The sequence below is a fragment of the Hypomesus nipponensis genome, chromosome 17 (genome assembly GCF_054491055.1).
Source record: "Hypomesus nipponensis isolate SF chromosome 17, ASM5449105v1, whole genome shotgun sequence".
NCBI classification, from domain to species: domain Eukaryota; kingdom Metazoa; phylum Chordata; class Actinopteri; order Osmeriformes; family Osmeridae; genus Hypomesus; species Hypomesus nipponensis.
In genome coordinates, this window is record NC_140377.1 from 7,911,461 (window position 1) to 7,938,472 (window position 27,012).

At 46.4% G+C, this 27,012-nt stretch overlaps 6 protein-coding genes across 15 annotated transcripts; 4 read left to right on the forward strand and 2 right to left on the reverse strand.

Moving 5' to 3' along the window:
• The first annotated feature begins 501 nt into the window (after window positions 1–501).
• samd1a (sterile alpha motif domain containing 1a) lies at window positions 502–5,960 on the forward strand. The gene is made up of 7 exons (XM_084678276.1): window positions 502–954; window positions 2,953–3,280; window positions 3,467–3,585; window positions 3,712–3,772; window positions 3,874–3,958; window positions 4,315–4,426; window positions 4,673–5,960. Exons 1-7 carry the CDS (start codon window positions 607–609, stop codon window positions 4,817–4,819), a joined length of 1,200 nt encoding a protein of 399 aa, XP_084534402.1. The 5' UTR covers window positions 502–606; the 3' UTR covers window positions 4,820–5,960.
• tecra (trans-2,3-enoyl-CoA reductase a) lies at window positions 5,235–10,686 on the reverse strand. Of its 6 annotated transcripts, none has more exons than XR_014731830.1 (11): window positions 9,963–10,593; window positions 9,170–9,221; window positions 9,003–9,047; window positions 8,725–8,828; window positions 7,880–7,995; window positions 7,448–7,626; window positions 7,330–7,373; window positions 7,164–7,221; window positions 6,983–7,071; window positions 5,635–6,778; window positions 5,235–5,353 (listed from the first exon to the last, which is right to left on the reverse strand). XR_014731830.1 is itself a non-coding variant. In XM_084678282.1 (11 exons), the coding sequence occupies exons 1-11, from the start codon at window positions 10,125–10,127 to the stop codon at window positions 5,334–5,336; spliced, it is 969 nt and encodes a 322-aa protein (XP_084534408.1). In that variant the 5' UTR covers window positions 10,128–10,593; the 3' UTR covers window positions 5,235–5,333. The 6 variants fall into 6 exon arrangements, 5 of the variants coding, with proteins under 5 accessions (XP_084534408.1, XP_084534407.1, XP_084534406.1 ...); XM_084678282.1 differs by having other exon boundaries at window positions 6,682–6,778; XM_084678281.1 differs by having other exon boundaries at window positions 6,565–6,778.
• Window positions 10,687–12,022: 1,336 nt separating this feature from the next.
• On the forward strand, window positions 12,023–15,795 carry dnajb1a (DnaJ heat shock protein family (Hsp40) member B1a). The gene is made up of 3 exons (XM_084678283.1): window positions 12,023–12,588; window positions 13,016–13,599; window positions 13,763–15,795. The coding sequence occupies exons 1-3, from the start codon at window positions 12,378–12,380 to the stop codon at window positions 13,991–13,993; spliced, it is 1,026 nt and encodes a 341-aa protein (XP_084534409.1). The 5' UTR covers window positions 12,023–12,377; the 3' UTR covers window positions 13,994–15,795.
• Window positions 15,796–15,945: 150 nt separating this feature from the next.
• On the forward strand, window positions 15,946–19,077 carry gipc1 (GIPC PDZ domain containing family, member 1). 5 transcript variants are annotated; one of them, XM_084678285.1, is made up of 8 exons: window positions 15,959–16,058; window positions 16,147–16,202; window positions 16,890–17,308; window positions 17,422–17,607; window positions 17,775–17,955; window positions 18,194–18,306; window positions 18,409–18,490; window positions 18,627–19,077. In XM_084678285.1, exons 3-8 carry the CDS (start codon window positions 17,009–17,011, stop codon window positions 18,776–18,778), a joined length of 1,014 nt encoding a protein of 337 aa, XP_084534411.1. In that variant the 5' UTR covers window positions 15,959–16,058; window positions 16,147–16,202; window positions 16,890–17,008; the 3' UTR covers window positions 18,779–19,077. The 5 variants fall into 5 exon arrangements, with proteins under 5 accessions (XP_084534412.1, XP_084534411.1, XP_084534410.1 ...); XM_084678286.1 differs by lacking the exon at window positions 16,147–16,202 and having other exon boundaries at window positions 15,946–16,073; XM_084678284.1 differs by having other exon boundaries at window positions 15,964–16,202.
• A 1,781-nt stretch (window positions 19,078–20,858) lies between these two features.
• LOC146253310 (E3 ubiquitin-protein ligase TRIM35-like) lies at window positions 20,859–24,182 on the forward strand. Its single transcript, XM_084678275.1, has 6 exons — window positions 20,859–22,242; window positions 22,360–22,455; window positions 22,807–23,037; window positions 23,127–23,149; window positions 23,242–23,360; window positions 23,490–24,182. The coding sequence occupies exons 1-6, from the start codon at window positions 21,709–21,711 to the stop codon at window positions 24,047–24,049; spliced, it is 1,563 nt and encodes a 520-aa protein (XP_084534401.1). The 5' UTR covers window positions 20,859–21,708; the 3' UTR covers window positions 24,050–24,182.
• A 188-nt stretch (window positions 24,183–24,370) lies between these two features.
• LOC146253311 (uncharacterized) lies at window positions 24,371–25,886 on the reverse strand. The gene is made up of 6 exons (XM_084678289.1): window positions 25,699–25,886; window positions 25,561–25,615; window positions 25,213–25,400; window positions 24,935–25,096; window positions 24,590–24,700; window positions 24,371–24,494 (listed from the first exon to the last, which is right to left on the reverse strand). Exons 1-6 carry the CDS (start codon window positions 25,843–25,845, stop codon window positions 24,381–24,383), a joined length of 777 nt encoding a protein of 258 aa, XP_084534415.1. The 5' UTR covers window positions 25,846–25,886; the 3' UTR covers window positions 24,371–24,380.
• Window positions 25,887–27,012: the final 1,126 nt, after the last annotated feature.

Below are 27,012 nucleotides of genomic sequence, written 5' to 3' on the forward strand. Positions count from 1 at the left end.
TTGGCCGAGAAGATAGCCAACATGAAGTCAATGCAGACATCAAAGGGGGTTTGTGGTCGTACATTAAATGGAGATTTAAAAAAAATGTGTTCATAACTGAGTGAGTTTGTCAATGTTATATCCACGTGAATACGTCCGCCCCTCACTCAAGGCCTTACAGATGGCCTTCCAGCTGCAGCCCATCTGTCCAGAGAAGCTCCGTGAGTGGTTGGAGCAGCATTGCAGCTTTTCTGTGGAATTCTGACGGTAGCCCCATAGCATAATTCGTATGAAATATATTACATCAATCATGAACCAACAGTCTGTCCTGTGGGCTTCGTTAGATATTGTATGTAGAATACAGTTATCGGCCTAACTAGGACCGGTACGTAACTGTTTCGTTTTTAGTGTATCACAGCATGGAGAAAAAAACAGCGTGGTAATACCACCTTAAAAACTCCTGTGGAAGCGCTGGGTCTCAAGCGGTCCACCTTAAGCGCACAAGCAACGCAAGCGTTCAGCAAGGTTTCCGTTTATCAGCCGGGCTCGAAGTCGGACCGCGGATCACGAAAAAAACGTCTGAACAAGGTTGACGCACTGAGGAAAAACAAACTAACCATCTAAAAAATGTCTGAATACCGCGAATGGATATTGGACACCATTGACTCACTGCGGTCTCGAAAAGCTAGACCAGACCTTGAACGAATTTGTCGAATGGTCCGGAGACGACATGGGTCGGAGCCAGATCGAACCTGCGCGGAACTCGCTAGACTGATCCAAGAGCAAACTGTGCTGAAAGTTAACTACAAGGGTTCAATTTCGTATCGAAATGCAGCTAAGGTTCTCAGAAAAGGCAGGAAAAAGGACGATATTACAATCAGGAGGACTATGGTGGAAGACGCCAGCCACTCCGATTTGAGCAACGGGGACAGCGCACTCGGTCCCATTGACCAAGATGAGACGGAGGATTTTGAGGTAACGCAAGGCAAACAGACAGTCAGTGGCATGACAGCACATCCCTTCTCATTTAGGCTACTAAAACCGCACCAAGTCGTTTACAACAACTGAAATATTTTATAGGATGTGTAGGAACGGTTGATTGTGCAGTTTTCCTAGTCAGTGAGCGGAGGCGTGTAAATACAAGTGCACCTAGAAACTGCCGCAGACGGGGAGCGGCTGTACCTCGCGCGAGCGCGACGGAGGTGAAAATTGCCAACAATGGCATCTGCGCTTGTAATGTAAAAAGAGGTCTTCACTGTAGAAACGAGTTAGTAAAGCGTGAAACCTCACGTGCAAAAATGCTTGCTAAACTTACGCGGCTGCCTGCTATTGCAACAACCACCATTATAAGCCGAAGGCGCTTTTCAAGCCTAAACTCGGCGTTGCGGCGGAGGGGGCTGAAGGGAAAAAGTCACACAAACACCTCGGATGTCTGTGAACGACCCGGAGGGATAGTGGTTCGTGTATTCTGGGACAAAATGTGGTGACTATGTCGTAAACAGTTAGGGTTAAGCTTTTAACGTTCTCGGGGAGAAAATGTACTCAAGGTAAAGGCTCAGTGTGCTCATACAAGACGAGGACTCTGTTTTTGGGACTAGCTTTATCCGGGAGCGCTCTAGCCAAGCGAGAACGGGGAGGTGTTTCGCGCGAGTCCTCCATTGCGCACTTCTTTGAAAAGAATTGTAGATTTTTTTTTTTCACGTTTTCGCGTACCGATTCTCTAGCCTCACATGTTTCAATGAAGAGTTTGCGAAGCACATCTTTTCCTTGGTTAGATGATGGCGCGACGTACATCGTGTTCGAATGTCTTTAACAGCCTACTCTGTCACTGGCATAAGTGTATGATTGAAATGTTAATTATTCATTGAAGAAAGTAGTTTTATAATGTCTGCCCAACGCGCCTGTATGTAGGTGCGGGGCGGGCTTGAGTTGCGCGCTCGCACTCGCGCCTTGTGGTTATGGACACGCACACAATCCCTGTCCTATTGCGTACGTGTTGGCGATCAATCATCGACAAAACAGAGCGAATTTAATGTTAGTTTTACTTGGTTACTAAGTTCTGAACGGGAAAATATATTCGAACTCGCATTAATATTTGTTAGGTGAAAAATCGGTATGTAGCTCTGGCAGCTTTCTCACTGACAGGAGTGTGAACATCATGTGCACCGCGGGGACAGGGCCTCTAAAGACAATTATTATCGACAGCGGTCAAATTGCAACATCAGTAGCCTACCATGCAAGCGTGTCGTTTAGGACATGCCTCAAAGTAGCTCTCATGTGATGTGCTCTTGCCCCGTGAAACTGTCCCAATAGAGGTTTCGCATGCGCGAGTTTTTGCCATCAGATTTTCCGAAGGTGCGTTTGTGAAACATAACGTGTTTCTGCGTCACGAGTAAGACATAACAGATCGTGTGCTGTGTGGCCTGTCCTTGTTTGAAATGCAATGTTCTGAATTGGACTCATGTAAGAACGCAGAATGTAGTTAGAGAAAGGGGGACACACTCTCAGCTCTTTCATAGACCCCTCCCCCCATTGCCATTGTCCCTTCCCCCTCCTATGAAGAGGCATGCACTGTATGCTGACTATCTCGCTGTACCTCTGGCTCCCTACCAGTCTCTCCAAGCCTATTATCTTTGTTGAACCAAACAGATCAATAAGTGATTGTATTTAGTATCAAGACTAGACAGCCATGCTGTAGCAGTAGGCTATTCCCATGTGTGCAATGGCAATAATGGATATATAGGCCTCTGGTTAAAGTCATGTAACCTGGTAAGATTATCCCTTTCTTGACCTCATTGTCCGAATATGTAATAACCTGTTGACCTCTCAAAGGAAAAATCTGTTTTGGCTCCTCATGTATGAGTTTCTTTCTTTTTTTTTTTTTTTTTTTTTTTTATTACATTTAAGTGATGTTTCTCACTGGTTTCGCTTTACTTTATGAAACAGTTGTATTGTTCCCTTATTGTGTCGCAGGCTGAGGTGCCCATGTCTGTGGATACAGACAGCACAGTGGAGGAGGATGGAGCTGAGGGGATCCAGGATGCCACCTCCCCCGACCTTGGGCGTAAGGACAACGCTGCGCAGGGCGATCCGGCCCACGCCCACTCAGCCCCCTGCTCCCCCTCCAGCTCCCGCCCTGGCACCAGCTCTGGGTCCGGGGGCTCTCCTGGCTGGAAGAGCTGCCGGCGGGCCAGCTCCCTGCCTCCCTCCAGCCCCCAGGCCCTGAGGCCGAAAGACTGTGCCTGTGGGCCGGCCTGCTGCCCTGCTGAGACTGTGACCCCAGGAATGCCGAGAGACAAAGGTACTCATACGGTGCCTAACGCAGCCTAGTGGGGGGGGGAGGGTTTAGGAGAAAGCAGGGATGCCTTTGTACCTTAACAGTGACGGGGATCTTTATGCTAGGCAGTAAGAGTTATTGGTGTCACGGCCTTGGCAAGCATTCAGTGTTGTTTTGTCTCATTTGGGTGTTTGTCTCGGTGTGTCGCAGGGCCCTCAAAGACCTGTGTCCAGAAAACCTCAGCGAAGAGAGAGGATGGGGAGATAAAGGAGGAGTCCGCTCAAACCCTAATCTCTGACCAGTTGGTTCCTGACTGTGTGGACACTCAGGTAACGCAGCAGAGAAGCCCCCCCCCCCCCCCCGCACTGTTATCTGTTTGTGTCTGAGCTCCCCCCAGAGTTCAGCACACGTATGGAGCTCTAGCTGCACCTCTCACGTCGCTCTCCGTCCCTTAGGTCGGCGCCAAGACCGTTCCCAGTGGAAGGCCCCAAACGCTGGCTCTACCCTCGGAGAACTGTGAGTGGCCTCCTGTGCCGCTATCGCTAGTCTGTATATCAAGTGGGACTTTTTACACGTTTTACTCTTTTCTTTTTTTTTTTACTGGGTTATGTGTGTAGGTGCCGAGTATAAGAAGATGATGGACGTCGCCTCTTATGTCATGGCCCAGGACAGTGTCATGAACGGAGGGAAAAACGGAGAAATGTGAGTGACTCTTGCCGTGGACGGCCTTATATGTACAATGCACTTATCCCCTACTGCTCATCTGGAACCCACCTCTCATTCCCATACCTCCATTGTTTAGTCACGATCCCAGCCATTGTACAGGCAAAACGGGTCTGTCTACACAAACTCTCTAAGACAACACACAAGTAAAATGGCGTACTGAGTCGATAATCCCCTGAGGAAGAAGCAAATGACCACACAACACGTGTATTCAGCGTGAAGTCTCTCTCTTGACAATGTCTCGTTCTCTTTCTATCTCGCTCTCTTTATCTCTCCATTGCTCTCTCTTTGTTTTCTATCGTTGTCTGCATCTCGCTCTTTACGTCTTCCCATAGCTCTCTCAAGGAGAAGATGAGCCAGAACTTATTGCAGTGGAGCGTGGCAGATGTGGTGACGTACTTCTGTGCTGCAGGCTTTCCAGAGCAGGCTATAGCTTTTCGAACACAGGTAGCTACACGCACTTTCACAAACCACCACATGGGGGAGGTAGCATCCTTCAGAATACTTGTCAATGACTGAAACGAAGGTCCTTTTCTATACCAGGACATATGAAAATTCTCCTAATTTATGAAAAGGTCTAATCTTGTGCCCAAGGATAAATATGCTGGATAAATATTCGGTGTTGCTAACTGCTTTGTAAGACCTAATCCTGTGGACAACCTTGAATTATGCCCTTTCATCGTCTCCTGACAGGAAATTGATGGGAAGTCCCTCCTCCTGATGCAGCGCAGCGATGTGCTGACTGGCTTGTCCATCCGTCTTGGTCCCGCCCTGAAGATCTATGAGCGTCACGTGAAGGTTCTGCAGCGGACCCACTTCCTGGACGAGGTGGATCTCTGATGATACAGCACCTCACTCGAGGAGCACCTGCCTGCATTTGCCATTCTCACAGTTCTCCCTGGAACCATTAATGAGTCAGCCGGGAGGTGAGGGGGGGGAGGAAACAGCGACTGCTGTCACGACGGGGGTTTGACATGGCCTCCAAGGTCATCACCCTACCTCTGTGTCTTGCACCGGGCAAAACTCTGATTTTCACCCATTCTGGTGACCTTGATCCTGTAGGATCTGTCTTCTATAAGGAAGAGGAATCCTTGGTATGGGTGTTTAAAGTGGAGAAGGTTTGACCTTGATGAGGTGACCAGATTCACCCTGCTCTCTTTGGACCACACATGGACTTGAGAAATGACTGCACACTGTAGTGCTGTCACCTGAATACTGACAAGATAAATTATAGTTAAACGCTCAGTTGATCAACTAAGGTACCAACGTCATTTCATTGTTTATTCAGAGATCACATTTCAAGCCTCATAAGTTCAACAAGACATTTATTTGTTGGACTTTTCCCCAGGTTTTTTCAGGCAATGTCAGTTTTATCTGAAAATGAATGTACAGTATGCAATTAGTCTTTCATATTGTCAGGCTCACCAGCAAAGACAGTTTAGTTTGTCTCCAGTGTTTCTCATGGTCCCAGGAGCTACCAGTGTACCTTGTTACTGTTAATCGTTTCACTGATGTGTACTAAGCAAAATATGCATACTTAATAAGCATCAGAATATGGAGTATTTGTCTTGTTTCTTATTTAGTCTCCTCATATTATTTTAAAATGTTGTGGATGTATCTTTCAACATGCCTTCAATGTAAACATTTTGGCCTACCTTGGTGTTAGGGGGGGGGGGGAAATGCTTACATTATTTTCAAGGGAATAGAAAAAACAATGTATTTAGAAAGTGTTATTGTGATGTTATCATTAACTGTGTTTACATTCTCCATACAACAACATACATGCCCTTTTAAATATATAAATAGCAGAAGAAATGTAGTGCTCCATGTTGCTCACCCGATTTAAACTAGCTGGCTTTAACGTAGTGAAAAGCAGCCACCAAAAACTAACATTCCATCTGTTATGTCTCTCATGGTTCCTTGTTAAATGTAGGCACCCCGACCAGGGCCAAAAATAAAGCTCTTGTCTCTTTTCCAGTTACTTGAAGCATGATATTTATTACATCTGTGTCTAAAGTTAGCCTCAGTACAATAAATATTTAAATGGGTTAGTGTTACTGTCTGAAACCCAACCGTCACACAGTGAGTGAGCAGTCGTCAGCTGTTCAATGTAACTTAGAAGCTGTAACAGGACCTAAAGAAAGTGTCCCAGATCCCCGTCACCTACATAATCACATGTTGCCCTACTTAATCTATGTTTGCTATTTAATCACAGTAAAATGTCATTTTAAATACCAGAGATACAAATGAGATATCATCTGTACCACAGAAGCAGGCTGCACACTATACTCTTTGAAAAACAGCAATTATAGTAGTAAAAGTAAAAATTGGAGAGATGTCTCTTGTCACTCATTTTACCAAGAACATTTCCTTACATTAAGACTCATCTGCATTTAGGCCTCAAAGGGTCTTATAGCTCCTTTCAGACCAGGGTCTGTCAGTCCAGCAGCTGTCACAGCCACGGTGCGTGGGGTCTCCCAGTGATGTCCCTAACTCTCCTGTCCAGTCAGAGACGCCTGGGAACCTGACAACCCTGCGGAAGCAGGGACCTCCCCCCCCCCCGTGGTGATAGCATAGGGACTGACCACTGACATGGGGAGGGTGTCAGCCTGGGCCAGTTCCTCCCTAAAGGATGAAGGGCAGAATCGGGGAGCGCAGGGTGGGGTAGTCACGGAACTCTTTAAGGTAGTTGCGGTGCTTGCCTCGGGCCCACACGGTCATCCTGATGAAGCCCACAATGGTGAAGAAGGCCACGGGCACACACTGTGTCATCACCGTGAAGCCCAACCAGGACCCCAGCTGTCAGCAAGATCAACACATGGGAAACATATTACATGTGGATACAAACACAGAGCCAAGGTTGAAGCCAGCAGAGGGCATTCTTACCATATTGCAACACACATTCACACATCCTTGGTCAACAACATGCTGGTCCCGCATTGCACACTGTATCTTGGGAAGCTAAAGAGTCTTAAGAGTCTCACTGCAGTAACATCATCTCACCTCATATGTATAATGTGGACAAGAAACCAATGCAAAAATCCATGTAAATGGGTTTTTGGTCGGGTATGGTATCTTCTTTACCTTGGAACCTAGGATAGAATCGGGAGAGTTGGTGGGAAATGGAAATGTGGATTCCAAACTCTTACAACAAACAGTGCTGTGTTTACTGACACTAACTCACCGGGGGGTTTAAGGTTGCGCAGAGCAACATGGATGGAGAAATTACCCAGCTGACAGAGCTGTGGGGACAGATAGAGCTAACAGTGACGAGACACCAACAAACACGGCAGAAAAACCAAGAAGAAGCCCAAACCCCAGCGCAGACAACACATACACGTCCATCTTACCAAGAAAGCAATGAGAGCTGTCTTCACCTGTTGCTTTCCATAATCTGGGAACAGACAAATAGGTGAAATGTCTGCGTTCAAAGCATACGAGAATGTGTTTGAGAATACACGGACTTACAAGGTGGCGTGTAGAGAGGGTGGTTGATGTAGTAGGCCATCCATGCAGCAAAGCACCAGTAGTAGCCACAGTTCTTGAATATATTCCTCATTGGCATAGTTCCATGGGAGATGCGGTGGACAAACATGTTCTCCAGTATTCTCTTGGCATAGTGGAAGGAGTGACACATGCAGGCCAGGCTGTAGCAGAGGAAAGGAAACACTACTCTGTTTTAGGCTCGTTTTTCAACTGGGACTCAGTTAAAGCAATGGCAGACCATCTACCACACATGGCCCTGAGTTACAGTTGGAATAGAAAATGTGAACTACAGACATCAATGTGGATCGGAACATCTACCAACTTGTAAAAGTGTGAAGAACAGTGGGAATATGGTCATGTATCATCAAACCCTACTGTATGTAAGCTAATGAAAATCAATACAAAGAAACTCACTGTACCACCCAATGCTTGCTGCTGGTGAAGTCATACTTTGGTCCGTAGATGAACGGCAAACGGAAGTAGAACATCAGGTAGATGAGGAGTGGCCCAGCGCACTCTGTTAGGAAGACCTGAGAGGGCACAGGAAGGCGGTGGTGGGGTGGTGGTGGGGTGGTGGTGGGGTGGGGTGGTGGTGGGGTCGTGATGGGGTGGTAGTGGGCTGGTGGTGGGGGGCATGTTCAATGTACACTTAACTCGTGGGGCAGAGCTAACGAGACGGCCTGTTCCACCAGCAGCCTACCCAGAGATGTGGCCTAAACAAGCTCAGCTTGACACTTGGATGGTGACGACATGGATCTGTGACTCAGCAGCCTCTCTCACACCCTGGCTCAGTCCAACTGACTGATACTGCTACTGTTGATCTCCCCCCCCCCTCTGGTGCCAGAACACTGCCCTCCTCCAGGGTCAGTGAGAGGTGGAGGAGGTGGTGTGTGGGTGGGTGGGTGGGTGCAGAAGTGGGCTGTGGCTGGGTGAGCATGGTTAGATGAGGAGGCTTTGCCAGAGAAAGGGTGAAATGGAGGTCAGAGGGATAAACGCCTGTGGGGAAATGGGGCCATGAGATTATGTGTCCTAGGACAGGGGATAGGGGGTCCAGGAGGTGAGAGAAAACTGAACTGCACTACAGTGCATCTATCTGTCAGTGTGGGTGTTTATTTATATGCAAGACTAAGGTTGATTGAGTGAACTTGTGTATATTTAAACACAAGTGTATGTGTATTCTTCTCTGGGTGTATGTTTGTGTGTGTGTGTGTGTGTGTGTGTGTATGTGTGCATGCATGCCTGTGTGTGTGTCTGCTCACAGTTCCCCATGTAACCTGTGATCCTAGGTCACTAAAGTAGAAGCTGGCCGTGGTGCCAACAGGTAGTGTCTGTAGAATCTCTTCATCCTTCAGGCACTTGGCCTCTGGGAAGTACGACAAAGCACATGGTCATCCATAATGCTGCACAGACAACGGAGAACCATACAGTACACCTCTCTGTTGCTCTAATGATCTCCGTACAAACATTGTTCATGCACAGCAACCACTGAAGGTCACTAATACTGTCAAATATGAGATGTTAGAAATGTGTGACTTACTAGGGTCTAGGCGTAAGGACTGCCTTGCTGGGTACACATTTGGATCTGACAGAACAAAACACTTGGTTGTTTAAACAGAACCAGAGTAGGCAGGAGTCTCATGTCAGTGTCACTGCAATATGTGTGTAAATATGTCCTGTTATAATACTGTGCCCTGTGGTACTCACTTGACTTGTGAAACAAAGTCTTTATATCCAAAACGGTGGATGTTGGCTCCACCTACGTAGAGTAAAAGTTGCTCAACCACAGACAAACAAATCTAATTATATAATTAAAAAATTCTGATTCCAATGGTGTCATGTCACCAAGATGTGTTTCACTCGCAGACCATGTAGACTGATTCCCCTGCTGACAAATTGAAGACTATTATAGACTGCTAGGCCTACTGCCAGGTTTCGATGACTTGAAGAATGTGTAAGACCAGTGACACTCTATCTTAGCAATGATTCATTATTGTTTTGACATTAGTCACATTCACAGAAGCCCCTAAACACATGTGCTAGGCCATAGTCCAATGGCTGAAGAACCCAGAGCTCACACATAGCAAGTCCAGAAGATTCCTGCCAGAGCAGGGGGCATTTTCACCTTCCAACTGCAACACTATCTCAGTAGAATCCCGCCAATAATTGCCACACTTAGCCATGCCGTCTGTGAAGTAGATGACCGGCTGTAAAATTAGCTGCTGGTCAAAACGATGACTGGGTACTTCTTGAGCTAAAGCAAACAAGTTTCCTATGAACTCATTACACAGCCTTGAACTATGTTTGGACCATGAACCAAGTCTAAAAAGTACTTTAAAAACCTTTTTGGAACTTTTTTCTTAACTTATTTGTTAATTGACAGAGATGTGACAGACATGACAAAACTGCATTGTTTGTTGACAGTACACTGTACTCTAAAATACCTTTTGCATTATATTCTTAATTTTGTATCTTACTGTTCATTTAAAGTGGAACTCACCTTATCCAACAGAAGGAGCTTCTCCTTTGTCTTGGCATCCAATATTTCCACTTCAAAGTAAACTATTCTTTTGGCCTTTTTGGGAGGCTTTGGTCTTGGTCTTGAAGAAGACTTTTTCTCTACATCACCATTTGCATTTTTTGCCTCTAATGCTAATGTATCCATGACAGTAGCGGTTCTATAATCGTATTAACCTCTATACAACTAGACTGGTGGAAAAAAGTGATCCAACGATATCTCAATCAGAGACAGAATCCCACTGTAGTCCAGCTGAAGTTACTGTTCTCTTGGTCCACTTTTCCTATGAACTGTTCCGTCCAAATAGCCTGTCACTTCTCAGCCTGGGAAAGGCTAGGAGGCCATGAACACTTCTTCTGTGCGAGTGTGTGAGACAGCAAGTGAGCAAAGAAGAAGTAGATACGGTTAGTACAGAGAAGGAGATGTCAGCCACAACCTCACCTGAAGAGCTGCCTCCAAATCCTCATGAACCCCCTTCTACATCCCAAAACCCATCAAAGACGAAACCTGAGAGGCCCAAGACATAATCCACAGCACGCCATTCACAAGGCTAAATATAAGCTGCCTGCTTTGCTTTGCACCAGCTTGGTAACCTTGGTAAGCCACACACAAACCCTACCCAGCGACATATCCCACTCTGCTCTCACTAGGCCAAAGACACATCTCTTCTCCTCTCGGCTCCTCGCTCCCGTCACACGCCGTACCCGCTATGAGCCCGATCCATTGGATGAAAGACAGACATTTCAACACATGCCCCTCCTCTAGACCACCTGTGCTGGCGTGTGTGTGTGTTTTTTTTTTCTCCCTCAATGACCTCAAGAACAAAGACAAACACGTGTTTATTTTCAGACTGTGTTGTTCCTAGAGTCTTAGCCACCATCTTTTGTTCCAATAAATGCCCTATTCTGGGGGTGCAGGAGTGGAGATGTATTCTTAGGGCATGGCTGTGGAGAAGTCAACGATGCAAAGATGTCTTACATCCTTAAATAGCATCTCGAATATATGTCAACACAGCGGATCTACGTATATTCTACATGCTATTTATTTGGCACTTTCATTTGCACTTATTCAATGAGCAAAATATTCTATCCAATGCAATGTGTTTAAGTGCAGCAGATAATCAAGGACAAAAAGCTCATAGTGCTAATGTAGTAGTGGTTAGTGTCAATGAACAATCTGTATTTTAGGCCATCCGGCAGCTCACCACTGGCACTCAGAGCCCAACAGACACACATAGAGATGAAGAGGGAGAAAGAGAACATATGGCTATCTATGTTTTAGATGATGTACTCATGCTGCTGCTATGGTGTTTATGCCCCACCGTGGCCTACCTGTTACTTTCATTACCTTTGAACCTGAACTTTAAACAAAAAAAGGCTCTTGATAAGCACTGCTGTTGTCCACGCCACTGTAATTGTATGACGTCTATGTATCCAGTCAATGCATCCCACAAGAAACAAGATAATGTCTATCAAGTTGGTCATATCAGTATTAGTAATTGAATAACCTACGTGACTTGCAGTTCAATCAACACTTTACTTTGAGTTGTTGTGGATTGTGAGTCCATTAGATGAGATCCACATGAAAAAGCTCGGAGCTAAGTAATGCTGCCACAGTGTGGTCGGTCGTCAAACTGAACAATGCTGAAGTACGCTTTTTTGAGGTTAGGCTGTAGCAGCTGTCCAGGCTAGTAGTGTCTAGTCAAATAAGTTAATTGTCTCAAATCTTGTATTTGATAAATGTTCTAATATGTTCTGAGATATGAGAACCTTTTACATTATTATGATTTGTACAGTTAACATAAATACATCTTTAGAGATAGTCTTCTGGAATGTGGACTTTAACAACCAAATAACAACCTAAAGTATAGTTTTTCCGCGGATAATGCATACTTCGCGTGTTCGTACCACATCAGCATATTTTGACGTACAATTATGACTGTACCTGGGTTGCAGTACCATTATGACTGATTCCATTCAACCTAGACTATGACAGCTTCCGTGACGTGGCAAGGGGCGTGGATACTTATGAGGAAATGTGATGTTCCTACTCAATGCACATCAGCAAGCTTGTTCTAGAAGTTTCTCTTGTCGACGTGTTGAAGAGCGCATGAGGGCTAGACTACATTACTCACCAGTGTTAAAAAGTGCTCTCCTTAGCAGAGCGTAATATATCTGTAACATATATCTTTATATATATTCATTTGTGTATTTAATTCGACAAGCTTGTTTGTAAGTCACTCAAATACCGCGCACAGGATTTGTACTAGGAAGCATATATAGCTAGCGAGCCACCTAGGTTAAGCCGTGTCTGCATTCCTGTAAATTGTGAAACAGTCAGGATTTCTCCTTCAACAATGCTTGCAAAAATTTAAAAACAAACAAACGGATTATTGTAATGGGTAAAGACTACTATAAAGTGTTGGGAATACAGAAAGGCGCGTCAGAGGACGAGATTAAGAAGGCGTATCGCAAACAGGCCTTGCGTTATCATCCCGACAAAAACAAGTCTGCCGGGGCAGAGGATAAATTCAAAGAGATTGCCGAGGCGTATGATGTCCTCAGCGACGCGAAGAAAAAGGATGTATTTGACAAATATGGAGAGGAAGGTAACATGTTTCAAGATTTATTTTGGCATTTTACTGTAGCCTTGCAAGCTGCAAGTGGTAGGGTACTCGATAACATAACATGGCATGAGCAAGTTGTGCTGTCTTCTGTCAAATTTATTTTGCGTTACTTCTTATTTTAGGAATCTGTTGGAATGATTGTTACAGGTCTGTTTGAGCACGGTTTGGCTAACTGAATAACAGAACAGTTGTCACCGTTCTCAAGTTCGCTGGAACTTTCCTACTTGTTCTTTGTTCAGACCACAGTCCTGTAATAAATAAAAGTATATGGAATACCCACATCATTGTAGAAACGTGTGGAAAGGTGTGGGCAACTGGTCTTGCAGTTCTAAACTGGCATGAAAAAAAGTAGTAGCATACCATTTTCAATATTTGAAGTGGGAAAAATGTTTGTTTTTCTTTTTAACAGGTCTGAAGGGGCCCATGGGTGGAAGTAGAGGTCCTAACTGCCAGAACTTTAACTACACATTTCATGGTGACCCACATGCCATGTTTGCCGAGTTTTTCGGTGGCCGCAGCCCATTTGAACAGTTTTTCCCACACAATGGGGATAATGATATGGACATTGATGACCCCTTTGCTGCTTTCGGGATGGGGGGAATGGGTGGTATGGGAGGAGGGTTCCAGAGGTCCTTCAAGTCAAAACCAGGAGGGTCCTGTGGGGGACGGGAGAAGAAGAAGGACCCTCCAGTGGTGCATGAGCTGAAGGTGAGCCTGGAGGAGGTGTTCTCCGGCTGCACCAAGAAGATGAAGATTTCCCGCAAGCGCCTGAATCCAGACGGCTACACCATGCGTAGTGAGGACAAGATCCTGACCGTAGACATCAAGCGTGGCTGGAAGGAAGGGACCAAGATTACCTTCCCCAGAGAAGGGGACGAGACGCCGGCCAACATTCCAGCTGACGTGGTGTTTGTCGTCAAAGACAAACCCCACCCTGTCTTCCGCCGGGAGGGTTCTGACATCATCTTCTCTGCAAAAATATCCCTCAGAGAAGTGAGTGCTGGAGGCCTCCACATCTACAAACCTGCTATCAATCCCATTGATTTAACCTTTTGATGCTGGAATCAAATGTCATGTTTGACAAGTCATATTTATGGATCTTCTTATTAGCAAACCACCCTAAATGTGTCTTGCCTGTCTCTGTTTTTCCTACTAGGCGCTGTGTGGTTGCACGGTCAATGCCCCCACGTTGGATGGCAGGACTGTCACCGTAAGCTCCAGAGACGTCGTCAAACCTGGGTTGAAGAAACGCATTGTTGGAGAAGGACTGCCCCTGTCCAAGTGCCCTGAGAAGAGAGGAGATATGGTTCTGGAGTTTGTGGTGAAATTCCCCGAAAAATTGGGTCAGAATGCTCGTGATGCATTAAGTCAGATCCTTCCTCCTTGAATTAAAAGGTGGCTGTGAGAAAATGCCAGTTCCCGGACAACCAATCTACATCTCTAATAACATGTACAGCTCTAAGCTGAAGGCTTGGCCCTGCCTCACCCAGGACAGATGTTGGGATTTAACTCATTTACCAGTCAACAATTTGATTGAGTCTGGTTGGTATAGAAGAGAAAGTGATGCAATAGGAGGTTATTGTTTTCAAAAATATTTCACAATATCAGCATATCATTATTATCAAAATTATACTAATGCTTGATTTATTCCCCAGCTTGATTTGTGTGATTTTGTATTTGACTGAGGAGGCGTTAAACGCTTTGGAGGGCCACAGATGGCTTTTCTCAATTTTATTTTTTACATAAGGCAGTAGTTGGCAGCCAATTTAACAAAGACAATGGATTTGGCTATAAAGTGTGAGGCTTTGAGATGAGGATGTCAGTGTGAAGCAGTGTCATGAAATGACGTGTGTGTTCAAACAGTTGTTTGAGTGCTTCCATGGCAAATGTTGCTGGCAACTTATGAACTGATCTCAGGTGCAAGCATGCCTGAATGTAGCTTGTATGGATCATGATCCAGAGCTACCTATATACATTTTGTGGTATTAGCCTACTATGCAGTGAAATATGTGAAACATGTTTAAGTTTGCTAGGAAAGCCTGAGAGCATATTGACATTTGAGAATTTTCCCTCCACTTAAAGGGGGGGGGGGGGGGCAAAATGGCAGGATTATTGTGTAGAACTCATAAATCCTGTTTAGCAAACTCAGAGCCTGAGAAAATAGTGGAGGTTAATAGGAGCGTTATTTGCCAAAGAACTGTGTGCATGCTAAACAGTCAATGATGAATGTGTGTGTGAGGCCTCTGTGGGTTGGGTGTAACAGAAAAAGGACCACAAATGTATATAAACTACAATTGTAGCAAGTTTTGACTTTTGTGGGACCTGGTTATAATTTGAGAACCATTATTCTTGTATTTGTCCAATACAAATGTATTCCCATTCTTCAATAATATTTGTGCTTGACTTTTGTAAACTGAACACAAGTCAGTGCCTGTTATATTTTGCTGTTCCCCTGCCTTTTCTTCTTCTTTTTAAGCTGTGAAATAAGCCCCCAAACAGTTTTTTCCCCCTGAGCTCTATGCAAGTCAATGTACTAAATTTATTGCGAACTAAATCAGGTTGATTCTGAATGTTGTCCAAAGGACAACTGACCAGCAGAACCTGAAGCAAAATTAATATATTTTAGGAAAAATAAAAACATTGTTCTGAAATGATAGTCTCGTTAACAAGGCTATCTGCCAGTAGTTCCGTTTTGTTATACCTTTAATCAGATGTGGTTAAAATGTGTCATACAATTATTGGACTGTCCCTCACAACTTCATGTACTTGAAATGTATGTTTACTCTAGTCTGACATCAAGCGGTGGAATATTGGGAACTACTACTGTCAATATACTGCCTCCTATGGATCATTCCACTCCAGGTGGAGTTTGTGTTTGTTCTAGGGGACATACCAACATGTGGCTAAAATGACTAGATTGTATCTATTTAATGCTGTTCTTTTTGTTAAAAGATTTGCATTTTTTTGCAGATGTTTTACTTTTTAAGGAAAAGTATTTTAATCCCACCCTCACATTTAACAAGAACAAGTCCACCATTAGCACACCTGTTGTACTGGTTTGATCACTGGCATATATCAAATAAATGTAGCTATCTATATATAAACACTAGCTCTTTATGGGTATTATTTAAGCTCCAAAGAGCTCTCTTGAACCATCGTGTTTGTTTTTCAAATAAATTGTCAAAACATTTTGTGTGTCATTATTAAAATTAACTTGTAGTCCTACAATGAAATCTATTAAACTCGTCTCATGCCAGACAGACACCCCTCATGAACAATAGCTGCCGCACCGTTAGAGGGCAGCAAAGCCTTGTGAGGTGAATGTCGCTATTAGGACAACACAAGCAGTCAGATTAGACTAGGCGGAGGACCCATGCTGTTGTCTTACTAGCCTGTTAACGGTATATAGACAGCTAGCAGCATACACCGGCAGGGGCATCCCTGTCTCACCAGTAAGCAATTTGATGGTTGGTGGCCTTTCATTAACTTTAACGGAATTATTACTTTTCACTGACCCTTTTTTTTCTTGGACTCGCCTAGCTTGGTAGCCTAGGTACCTAGACGAACTGGCTATCCCATGTCTCTGACCCTGGCTGGTAAGAATAAGATGACTGGCCTGCTATGTTTCCGGGCCACTGTAGCTAGCTGGAGTAATCAGCCGCTTTGAGAAACTGGCAATCAAATGGAACCGCCGATTTAAAAGTTAAGATCCTCTGTGGCCAGGCTAAGTACAGTAACGTTAAGCTTTCTTGCTTGTTGGCTAGAGACTAGCTTTCTGGCTCAGCACTATTAGGTTAACAGTATATAAAGATAGTTGAATGCCAAGTCAGTGCTTGCTAACTAGCTAGCTACTAACTGTAGAGAGTTTTTCAGCATTCGCAGCTACTATCAAGCTAATAAGATCGCAGATAGTAGTAGCTACCTAAGCTAACTAGCTTCAAAACCCAATTAATGTTGGGGTTAGGGATTCAACATCAGATAGCCTATGTACGCGAAGGGAATTGGATAATCACTACTACTAGCTAGAGAAGCTAGCTACCTGACTCGGGTAGGTAGGCAGTACGATTTTTGCAAAATATGTTTTACGTTTGGCTGGATAACTAGCTAACATCCATTTAACATTTACAGTCAAGCTATCTATGTAGCCAGTGCCACATTTTGAGTTTATATCTCTCCAATAAAAATGGAATGTCATATTTTGGGGAACGAGCTGGCTAACGTTGTACTGTACAGTAGCTGCTCGGGCGAATGTAAACGAGAAGCTGTCTCTTCTTGACACACAGGTTGTAATGCTGGTCGAATAAAGGCATAGGCTACGCTGATCTGGACTTCTGCCTCGTCACCACCACAATATAAAACACAGTTCCCACCATCCCACTCAAATACAAAGACAGTAATTAACATGCCTCTTGGACTGGGAAGAAGGAAGAAGGCATCTCCATTAGTGGAGAACGAGGAGGCGGAACCAATTCGGGCAGGCCTTAATGTACCCGGGATGGACAGCTTAGATGGAAGTGGTGTGGGGTTGGGGCATGGTGCCACCCATGAGGGTTTGCCTCCTCCACCTACCAGCCTGCGACCCCGCCTGATCTTCCACACCCAGCTGGCCCACGGTAGTCCCACAGGACGCATTGAGGGCTTTAGCAATGTGCGGGAGCTCTATGCCAAGATTGGAGAGGCTTTTGGAATCCCCCCTGCTGAGGTGACAAAAAACAGCCTGCACATTTACTTAATTAATGTGCTTGTTATTTGAGAACTGATGTTCAACACGGAATGATCCTTAGAGTTCTCAATGCTGTGCTTGTTCCTCCACAGGTCATGTTCTGCACACTGAACACTCACAAGGTGGACATGGACAAGTTGTTGGGAGGTCAGATTGGATTGGAAGACTTTATCTTTGCCCATATTAAAGGCCAAAGGAAGGAGGTGGAGGTGTACAAGGGAGAGGATGCTCTGGGACTGACCATCACAGACAACGGAGCAGGCTACGCCTTCATCAAGGTGGAGACTTAACAATGGCAAATGGGATTTTTTTTCAAACAGATTGAGAAGATTTGAGGGCATACTCTAGTCTTTACATGAGCTTTGATTTATAAAACTGCAGTCTTCTGTAGGTGACGACTGTGTCCGTCCCCGTCCCCCCCCCCCCCCCCCCTTGTTGGTTTCAGAGAATACGAGAGGGAAGCATCATCCACCAGATCCAGGTCATCAACGTGGGAGACATGATCGAGTCCATCAACGGACGCGGGCTCATTGGCAGCCGGCACTACGAGGTGGCCAAGATGCTGAAGGAGCTGCCCAAGGGGAAGGACTTCTGCCTGAAACTTGTGGAGCCCCTTAAAGCCTTCGGTGGGTTTCGGGAGCAAACCTAGAGCATGGTTTTATTGACAGGATGAAACCTTAATCATATACAAATGTTCAGCACTTAAAATGAGCTTCTTCCAACCACTCAAACTGTGAACCATCAGGGTTTTGTGTGTGATTGGTGTACTGTGTGTGTATATATAAGATGCCTTGACAAGCAGGGGGGCATAGGAGAGAGAGTCGTATGACACCTGTGTTTTGGGGCGTGTTTGCTCTTGAGCAGACATGATCAGCCAGAGGTCTGGAGGGGCAAGATCGGGCTCAGGGACCCAGCTGGGGACGGGAAGGGGGACCCTGCGGCTGCGCTCCAAGGGCCCTGCCACTGTAGAGGAGCTGGTGAGTGCGTTTATCATGACTTGAAAATGAGCAGGGACGTCCGCGCTGCTGGTCACATGCAAACCAGTGAGTTCATGGGGCTCATCCATTTTTGTTTTGCAGCCCTCTGCATTTGAGGAGAAAGCCATTGAGAAGGTGGATGACCTACTTGAGAACTACATGGGCATCAGAGACAGCGAGCTCGGTAAGTGTGTGTGTGCGTGGGAGAGTTGACGCAAGAGCATGTTGAAGTGTTAACGAGCAATTCTCAGACTGTGTAAAGTCCCTTTCTAACGAAAAGGTGAAGTAACTCTGACCTTGATCTCTCCCCTCCGTGTCAGCGGCCACAATGGTGGAGTTGGGGAAGGACAAGAAGAACCCCGATGAGTTTGCTCAGGCTTTGGACGAGACTCTGGGAGACTTTGCCTTCCCCGACGAATTTGTGTTCGACGTCTGGGGCGCCATTGGCGACGCGAAGGTCGGCCGGCTGTAACCGCGGAAAGCGAAGGGACCGGCGGAACACCTCGTGTGTAGTTCTGCATGGCCGTGGCGCCCACAACAAACAGCACTACTAGGAATCCCCACGCTAGTCATAAGTGTTTATTTTGTTTCGTATCATGCATTTTTTTTTCATTCTTTTGTTTTGGTTTTTCCTGTGTACATCTTCTATTTTTCGATGTAGAGGGCACTTTTCTGGGAGAACATCTAGGGGGAAAAGATGTAGCTCATGTCTTGGAGAGAATCCACCGATCGCTTACTTTGTCTCACAGTATTATGGACCTGAAAACCTTGGATCAGACAATTGAATGCAGAACACGAGGTCCTTTGTTGTTCGAGCAAGCAAGTCTATTAACGTCTCCCGGGCCCTGTTCGGTCCAGGATCTCGGAGCAGGGTTGTGGACTAGACTGTTCCGTCTGACCACACCTACCTAACGGACGCCCAGGCCCTTGTACTTCCTGTGCTCTTGCGTGAAGAAGACGGAGCACAAGTCATGTCGGAGGCTCACTGGGCTGTGGCTTAACACACACGCGACCCTTCCACGTTTTGTCCAACAAACTGTGACGTTTCACTTTTGCACTGTGTTGCACTGCGCTGTATACAACCTTTACCCCTCCCCCGGCTGGCACTGTATGTCCCAGAGGAGGCCACCGTAGTCACTGCCCAGAGCTGAACAGCCGGATGGGCTGAGCTGCATGGAACTGTGCAGGGAGAGGTGGTCGAAGACACACTAACCCAGGACTTCATATAGCTCTGTTTCGGACCACTCTGTTACAGACACTTAATATGATTCTCACTAGCATGAGCTATTACGTTATCTTAATTGTGATTTTCTGGTATCTTTTTAATGTACTGTTGGTTATGTGAAGGAAAAGTGCTGTGGATACTGAAGGTTTACAGTGCATTGGCACTCAATAATAATGCAAAGGTCAGATCTTCCTTTGCGGCTCCTCGCCTCTAAAACACTTGTGGTCTTTGCTGCAGTGACGGTGAACTATAGAATTGGGCTGCACTTATCAGCCACACACTGGATGGTTCCTACAGATCTTTCTTATGCCATACTCCAGAGTTGACTACAACAGTGTGGAGTGGCTACTTTGTATAAAAGACTGTAGAATTGTAAGCAGTTGTCCAATCCACAGAAAACAATGGGTTGGTAACCCTAACCCTTACTGGGATCATTCTGTAAGCCTCTATTTTTTTAAGGAATGTTTTCATCCTGAGTTTTTCTTTTTTTTTATAAACTGTATATATATAATATGATGTGATGATGTGAAGTATGTGTCTTTGGAAAGTCACAATAGGGTTGGATGCCTCGGTACAGACTTTGAGTCTGTAGAAAGGTCTGAACATGCTTACCATGTTCAAAACGTCAGTATTTCCAATAAAGCACAATTAGGGACCAAATGGTCATGAAGTCAAGGATCTAAAATGGAGCTCATGGACCAATATAGTGATGATGGAAATATATTGGAATAATATTATGCAGTTACAGAACATAACACTAACTCAATAAAGGCTCTGGTATTTTATTGAATGATATAAATGAACCTGACCTCTGTCATGGTAGTAGAATAATCATACTGTTATCCAACCAAACTACTTCCTCAGTCATCTTGCTGTTGGTGACGTCATGCTGTTTATATGGGGAGAAAAACATGCAAGTTGTTGATCCCAACACAAAGTAAGGAGTGACTTTTTGGTGTTACGTTTTCAATATTCTTGCAGTATATTTGTGTATGGACATTTTTGTAGTTAACAGTTTGATGATTTTTGTCCAGTATTGTTGAAGTATATTTTAGATGGTAACTGTCATGCAATTGATACTAGACACTAACTGACTGAGAAGAAAACTTGTAATTGGGAGGACTTTATGTTACACTGTTTCATGTCTGATTATAATGGCAATAATAATGGAAATTATGAATCCTCACTCTTTCAGTTTAATACTTGAATATATTGCAATAGCTATATTGTTGTATCCATTCATTCAGTCATTGACTGAAAATTCAAGGACATTAATGCATTTGTCAGCTGATGTTTTTGTACAGATGGACTGAGTCAACCTCCCTCCCAGTGAAAATAATTCCTTCCAAGAGAAACTAACATTTGACCCCTGTGCGTATTTTCCTCAACTTTGTGTGTGTTAGCATTCATGGCCTTGTTCTCACCACTTAAAAATACATGAGTTCTAACTAGACAGCAAATCGCTCACTTCAGGTGTCAGTGTTGGGACAGTAAAGGTAATGTAATATGGTGAGAAGGCCAGGCTGGCTTCGTCTGGGGTTCACCTCTAGGGCACCACCTACCAGACTGGAGAGATGTGGATCCTACCAGAATTATAACTGTGTAATGTGGTATTCTGGGGCCATGAGAGGATATTTGTAAGCAGGTCGGTATCACACTTGGATGCCTGGTTAACCTTTTAACCTTGTTTACTGCAAACATGCCTCAGAGCTTCTCCTTTAGTGTTGCTGATCCAGACCTAGCCAGGCATGAAGCTCCTTTCCCTGAGACCCAGTCCGCTGGAGTGGGCATGTGTCCGAGGGTGGGTTCTGGGAATGCTTGAAAAGATTGATTTATTCAATCTATCTCTGACCATACAGGGTCAATGAATAAGACTATGCTGTGGGAGCATAGGCGGTGAACAGGAAATCGGGTGGAGAGGAGTCATGTTCCTGTTCTTCAGGTCGGGGTAAAGCATGTGATCACGTGACCCCTTATTTACAGTGTTTGGTCCGCGACATTAGCAGTCCAGTCCCAGTTTCGCATGCAGATGCAGTAGGACACGCAACAGCACAGGAAGACTACCTGTTGACAGTGGAGCTTCTTCAACGCCACGACACATCTCCCTTCGCGACAGAGAAGGCTTCTTCCCGAGTGGTCTACCTTCCAAGTGGTCTTCCTCCAGGGCTCCCCCGGTCATGGCGTCACGACCCCGCGCGTTCTCCCAGCCCGGGAAGCCCTCCTTCCTCCTGAGCCCCCAGGTGGGCCTGGCTCTGCGTCCGCGCGCCGTCTCCTCCAACTCCAGCTCCATGCTGGAGGAGGAGCTGTCCTGCCCCGTGTGCTGCGAGGTGTTCCGGGAGCCTGTGGTGCTCAAGTGCAGCCACAGCTTCTGCCGGGCGTGCCTGCAGCAGTTCTGGAACAAGAAGAAGGCCCGGCGCGAGTGTCCCGTGTGCCGGACCAAGTGCTCCCTGACGGAGCCCACGGTGAGCCTGGCGCTGAAGAACGTGGCGGACACCTTCCTGAGGGAGCAGCAGCTGAAGGGGGGGCTCTCGGCGGGGGCCGGGGGCCGGGGGGAAGGGGGCGCGGCGGAGGAGCACTGCCTCGCGCACGGGGAGGTTCTCAAGCTCTTCTGTCTGGACGATGGCGAGGTGCTGTGCTGTGTGTGTCACACGTCTAAGAAGCACCAGGGTCACCGCGTGTGTCCCCTGGAGGAGGGGGCGCATGACCTGAAGGTGAGGGAGCTCTCAACTTCATCGAGTCTGACTGGGGGTTTTTCACTGGTGACGGTTTTGTTGAACCCAGCATCTCGAAAACTCTCTCTCTCTCTCTCTATCTGCTTTCTCGGACAGAAAGAGCTCAAGGAAGAGGTGATGCCTTTGAAGAAAAGCCTCCGCCGCCTCTATGAAGCCAAGCAGGAGTGCGATGACACAACTGTGCACATCAAGGTATCAACAAACACCAGGGGAGCCTCAGTGCAGGCGCACTTACCACACGGCGCCGTCTAAAGTTACACCATGCTTTGTTCATGTGTAAACAAACCCAGGGTTGCCTTTGAAAAACACACTCCATCGCTTCAGCTCCACGGTCATGGCTTGACACTGCTCCTGACCTCGAGAAGTATCTCAGTCACTGTGTGTTCAATGTGTTTTAGAAAACGAGTGCATGTGGTTGTGTCACCGTTAGAACGGGGACTTGGTTGGTTGTCTGAGATGTGCTCGGTAAAGCCCTGGCGTCATAGTCAGGGATATTGGACGGTCGTCCATGTGTCCAGTGACCCCGTGTGATGACGTTGGCAGAGCCAGACCCAGCAGACGGAGATGCAGGTGAAGGAGGAGTTCGAGGTGCTGCGCCTGTTCCTGCAGAGGGAGGAGGAGGGCCGGCTGGCGGCGCTGCGGGAGGAAGAGGAGGAGAAGAAACTGCTGCTGAGGAAGAAGACGGAGAACATCACCCGGGACATCCTCATCCTCTCCCAGGCCGTCATTGCGATCGAGAACGAGATCGCGTCGAGCGACGCTCTCTTCCTGCAGGTAGGAGGAACGGGACATTCGACCGGAGTCCTTTTCGGTGTCTTTGGATCCTGAATGACCTCTTTCTTCCCCCCCCCCCCCCATTTCAGAACTACAAGAATACAAAGCAGAGGTGAGTGCTTTAGCAACAAGAACCCTCATATTGTGATCAAGCTGAAAGCAGTGTTCATATTGCCTGCCTAATGGCTGTACAACCCCTGGCAGAGTTCAGATCTCTCAGCAGGACCCTGGGAAGGTTTCGGGTGCTCTGATCAACGTAGCCAAACACGTCGGCTCTGTCAAATTCCAGGTCTGGGAAAAAATGCTCGACCTGGTGTCCTACAGTACGTATTTCATTTGGTTGACTTTTCCAAACTGGCATTGCGCGCGCCCGATCAACCGTTCCGAACCTCTCTCTGTCACTCTCTTCCTCTCTTCCTCCCCTCCACCTCTCCGTGTCTCCCACCTGCCAGCCCCGGTAACCTTAGACCCCAACACGGCCTACTCCTGGCTGTCTCTGTCTGCGGACCTGACTGGCGTGGCGAACAGCGGCGCCGTGCGGAAGCTGCCCGACAACCCGGAGCGCTTTGACCATTTTGTCTTTGTGCTGGGCTCCGAGGGCTTCACCTGCGGACGCCACGCCTGGGAGGTGGAGGTGGGTGGCAAGCCGGACTGGATGCTGGGCGTGGTCAAGGAGTCCATCAACAGGAAGGGCCGCATCTCCGGCTGCCCCGAGGGCGGCTTCTGGATGATCTCCCACTGCGAGGGGGAGTACACGGCCATGACCCGACCCAGCACCCCTCTGCAGCCGGGCCCAAACCTGCACCGTGTAAGGGTGCAGCTGGACTACGACACTGGGGAGGTGACCTTCTCCAACCCCGTAACCATGGCACCCATCTATACCTTCAACGACTTCTTCACTGAGAAGATGTTTCCCTTTTTCTGTCCCGGGGCCAATATCAATGGCAACAACCCTGGCCCCCTTAAGATCTGCCCAGTCAAAGTGGCTGTGTGGAACAGCGCCACCTGGTGATGTTGAGTACTCAACTGTGTCATTTAAGGTCTGGGACACCGACCAAGAAAGTCTGTTTGGTGTAAAAAAAATTGTAATCTGACAAGCTGTAATGAAAAGATGCATTTCACATTTAATTGTCCATTTTTCATTTTGGGACCTTTATCTTTTGTAATCAGTTTTGTTGAGAATTGTGATAATGTTTGTTTCTTTTATCATGATCTATATATTTGACCAAAATGTGTTTATTGGGTAAATTAAGGATATCAGAATTAATAATCAGGAAATAAAACTAAACTACATTTTTGTTGTATTTATTTATTTATAAACATTACAGGACAGTTCAATGAATTCACCAGGGCAGGACTTTGCCTTTGTAGTCCATGAAGGCTCCGTTCTGCTTCTCAGAGAGGGACTCCATCACACGCAAAAGTCCCTCCACACTCTCTGGTGTGTCTATCTCCCCCTGGTGGTCATAAACACACATTACATGTGTCAGCCCGGCTTCAAACTGTACTTGTTAAACACATGGATGAGGTCAGTTGAAACAGTCCGACTCACCCCCTCTCCTCCCATATCAGTGCGAACCCAGCCAGGGTGCAAGTTAACAAACAGAATCCCATCCTTCCTGAACTCCTCCACTGCACACATGGTCAGCATGTTCAAACCTGCCTGAGAGAGAGAGAGCGAGCGCAATAAAGGGTGGGAAGGAGGAACAGGAAAAGAGGAGGCAGGGTGCCAAAGAAGAGAGGATGCAACACAATAGAATCGACTGGATGGTCATGGCTGTGAAAAGGCCGGGAGAGAGAGAGAGAGAGAGAGAGAGAGAGAGAGAGAGAGAGAGAGAGAGAGAGAGAGAGGCAGAAATGTGAGAGAGAAACAGCTGGGTGAGACAGTTTGTCTCACCTTGCTGATGCGATAGGCGAAGGCGGGGAAGAATGAGTAGGTCTCTCCAACCAAAGCCATGGACGCCAACACTGTGGAAATGTTGATGACAGCTGCCTGGCTGCAGGACATCCCTGGCTTCCCACTGGCTTTGGCTGCTGTCCGTAGATAGGGCAGAAACGCCTAAGGAGGGCCAGAGAAAGAACAATGAAAGTAAAAAAAAAAAAAAAAAAGAATCAAATGATCATATGTTTACATGTGCAACAGTGGGTTCCTTTGAAACTCTCTGCTCTTCTCACTTTAATGATGTTCATGGGGCCTAGCACATTTGTGTTGAAGGCAGACTGCATGTCTTCAGTGCTGGTGGTCTGTATGGTGCCATGGGGCAAGACCCCCGCGTTGTTCACCAGCATGTTGAGCCCCTCCTTCCCCAGCAGGGAGCCCACCCGCTGGGCAGACTCCTTAATGCTGCAGGGGTCCGTGGCGTCTGGTGGAGATAGGGCAACAATACGACTCACAAACGGCTAATGGGACTCTTACACCACTAAATTACAGCACATGCTAGGTTAATCAGAGAGAGAGAGAGAGAGAGGGAGAGAGAGAGAGAGGGAGAGGGAAAGTGAGAGTACAAGTGGATACATTGTTACCTAAACGAATGACAGAGATGATTTTAGGGTGCTTCTTGGCCAGGTTTCGGAGATTCTACAACACAAAAGATCCATGGTTATTCACACTGGGACGTTTGGGCCAGCTTACCCACGCTGCTCGAGAAGGGCTCTTCTCACCTCAGCTTTGGGACCCTCTGGGTCTCTGCAGCAGGCGAACAACTGGCGTACAGGCTGTGGAGCCTCCATCATCTGTTTGACCATCTCCAGACCCAGGCCTCGGTTTGCTCCTGTGATCAGGACGCTACATGCTTTAGTTGTTGCCATTCTCCGTGTGTCCCTCTGCCTCAGTCAAGACGACGTGAGTGTGGAATGGACTCTTAAGAATGGAAAATGGTCTATTTATGAGAGCTGAGTGGCTGGATGTTTATTCTAAATCTGGGCAACACCCTTCACAAAGGCAAACAAGATTCAAGATGTATGCTGTGAGTCACGCATCGCCCCCTAAAAAATTGGGTGCGTGCACAATGGGTTTGGAGTGAACAGGGTTCCACAGCTCGGCTGCTGACATGAAATGAGACTCGATAGATAAACCGTGAAGGAAGTTTGTGTTTGGCGAGGAACATCCATGAGTTTGACTAAAAGCAGCACGTAAGCACCAGAGTAAACAAGGCTGATAAATGGAGAGTATATAAACAGTTGAGCTAAGAGAGAAATGACGGGGGTCAGGGAAGGATTCTGGAGACACAGGGGACGCGAATGGAGACAATCTGCTGCAGAGAGGGCGGTGTCAGCGGCCGAATCACTGTGACCACGTGTTATCATGGGCAAACAATCCTGTAGAGATAAAGATAACAAGTCTTTTGTTCAGCGCTCTGTGAGAGGGCCTAGGTGGCTAGAAATGCAAGTCCATGCATGACAGAAGTGGGTCAGTGTAGGGGATGAAGAGGCCCTTTGATGAAGGCTGTAATGGTGGTAGAAACTGTATGTCATGATGGCTGGTGTATTGTTGGAGGCAGAGTTCAGCAATTACAATACTAGAGTGAGAGCTCTTGGTATGATAATTCACAGCCGATTTAGGACAGTTAATAGGTTGCCATTTACTGTTTAATTAGTGTATAGACTGTTGACTAAAGACAGAGAAATCCAGTCTTCTAAGCTTCAGTTATTTTGAATGACACAAATGTCACAGTATGATTTAGTTACTGGCTGGACACACAAATTGACACAAAGACATACAGATGAACACTCACACACATCATATGGTTAAATGGATCAGTCAGGCAAGTCTGGAGTTTTAGGGAGACATTAAGAGTTTGTTGGACCAAGCACCATTACTGTATGGGTCATAGGGGTGTGGTTGGTCAAAGCAGAAAGATAAGGACTGTGTAGATTAGGACATTCGAGTGCTGCAACTTATACTGCTCGACTGTCTGGCTAGGCCCGTTGACTTAATTTAAACGTTTATTATCCAGCTAAGTTAGTATAGGCTAC

Coding starts and splice junctions, on each gene's coding strand:
- gipc1 (XM_084678286.1), top strand. CDS start 17,009: ATGCCTCTTGGACTGGGAAGAAGGAAGAAGGCATCTCCATTAGTGGAG. Junction 17,608..17,774: donor CAGGCTACGCCTTCATCAAG/GTGGAGACTTAA, acceptor TGTTGGTTTCAG/AGAATACGAGAGGGAAGCAT. Junction 18,491..18,626: donor CATCAGAGACAGCGAGCTCG/GTAAGTGTGTGT, acceptor CCTCCGTGTCAG/CGGCCACAATGGTGGAGTTG.
- dnajb1a (XM_084678283.1), top strand. CDS start 12,378: ATGGGTAAAGACTACTATAAAGTGTTGGGAATACAGAAAGGCGCGTCA. Junction 12,589..13,015: donor TGACAAATATGGAGAGGAAG/GTAACATGTTTC, acceptor TCTTTTTAACAG/GTCTGAAGGGGCCCATGGGT. Junction 13,600..13,762: donor CAAAAATATCCCTCAGAGAA/GTGAGTGCTGGA, acceptor TTTTCCTACTAG/GCGCTGTGTGGTTGCACGGT.
- tecra (XM_084678281.1), bottom strand. CDS start 10,127: ATGGATACATTAGCATTAGAGGCAAAAAATGCAAATGGTGATGTAGAG. Junction 7,222..7,329: donor CAGCTCTCATTGCTTTCTTG/GTAAGATGGACG, acceptor CTGTCCCCACAG/CTCTGTCAGCTGGGTAATTT. Junction 6,779..6,982: donor GTCCACATTATACATATGAG/GTGAGATGATGT, acceptor TCTTGCTGACAG/CTGGGGTCCTGGTTGGGCTT.
- LOC146253311 (XM_084678289.1), bottom strand. CDS start 25,845: ATGGCAACAACTAAAGCATGTAGCGTCCTGATCACAGGAGCAAACCGA. Junction 25,616..25,698: donor CAGAGGGTCCCAAAGCTGAG/GTGAGAAGAGCC, acceptor TTTGTGTTGTAG/AATCTCCGAAACCTGGCCAA. Junction 24,495..24,589: donor CTGATATGGGAGGAGAGGGG/GTGAGTCGGACT, acceptor TATGACCACCAG/GGGGAGATAGACACACCAGA.
- samd1a (XM_084678276.1), top strand. CDS start 607: ATGTCTGAATACCGCGAATGGATATTGGACACCATTGACTCACTGCGG. Junction 3,281..3,466: donor AGGAATGCCGAGAGACAAAG/GTACTCATACGG, acceptor GGTGTGTCGCAG/GGCCCTCAAAGACCTGTGTC. Junction 3,959..4,314: donor GGAGGGAAAAACGGAGAAAT/GTGAGTGACTCT, acceptor GTCTTCCCATAG/CTCTCTCAAGGAGAAGATGA.
- LOC146253310 (XM_084678275.1), top strand. CDS start 21,709: ATGGCGTCACGACCCCGCGCGTTCTCCCAGCCCGGGAAGCCCTCCTTC. Junction 22,456..22,806: donor ACACAACTGTGCACATCAAG/GTATCAACAAAC, acceptor TGACGTTGGCAG/AGCCAGACCCAGCAGACGGA. Junction 23,150..23,241: donor TACAAGAATACAAAGCAGAG/GTGAGTGCTTTA, acceptor AACCCCTGGCAG/AGTTCAGATCTCTCAGCAGG.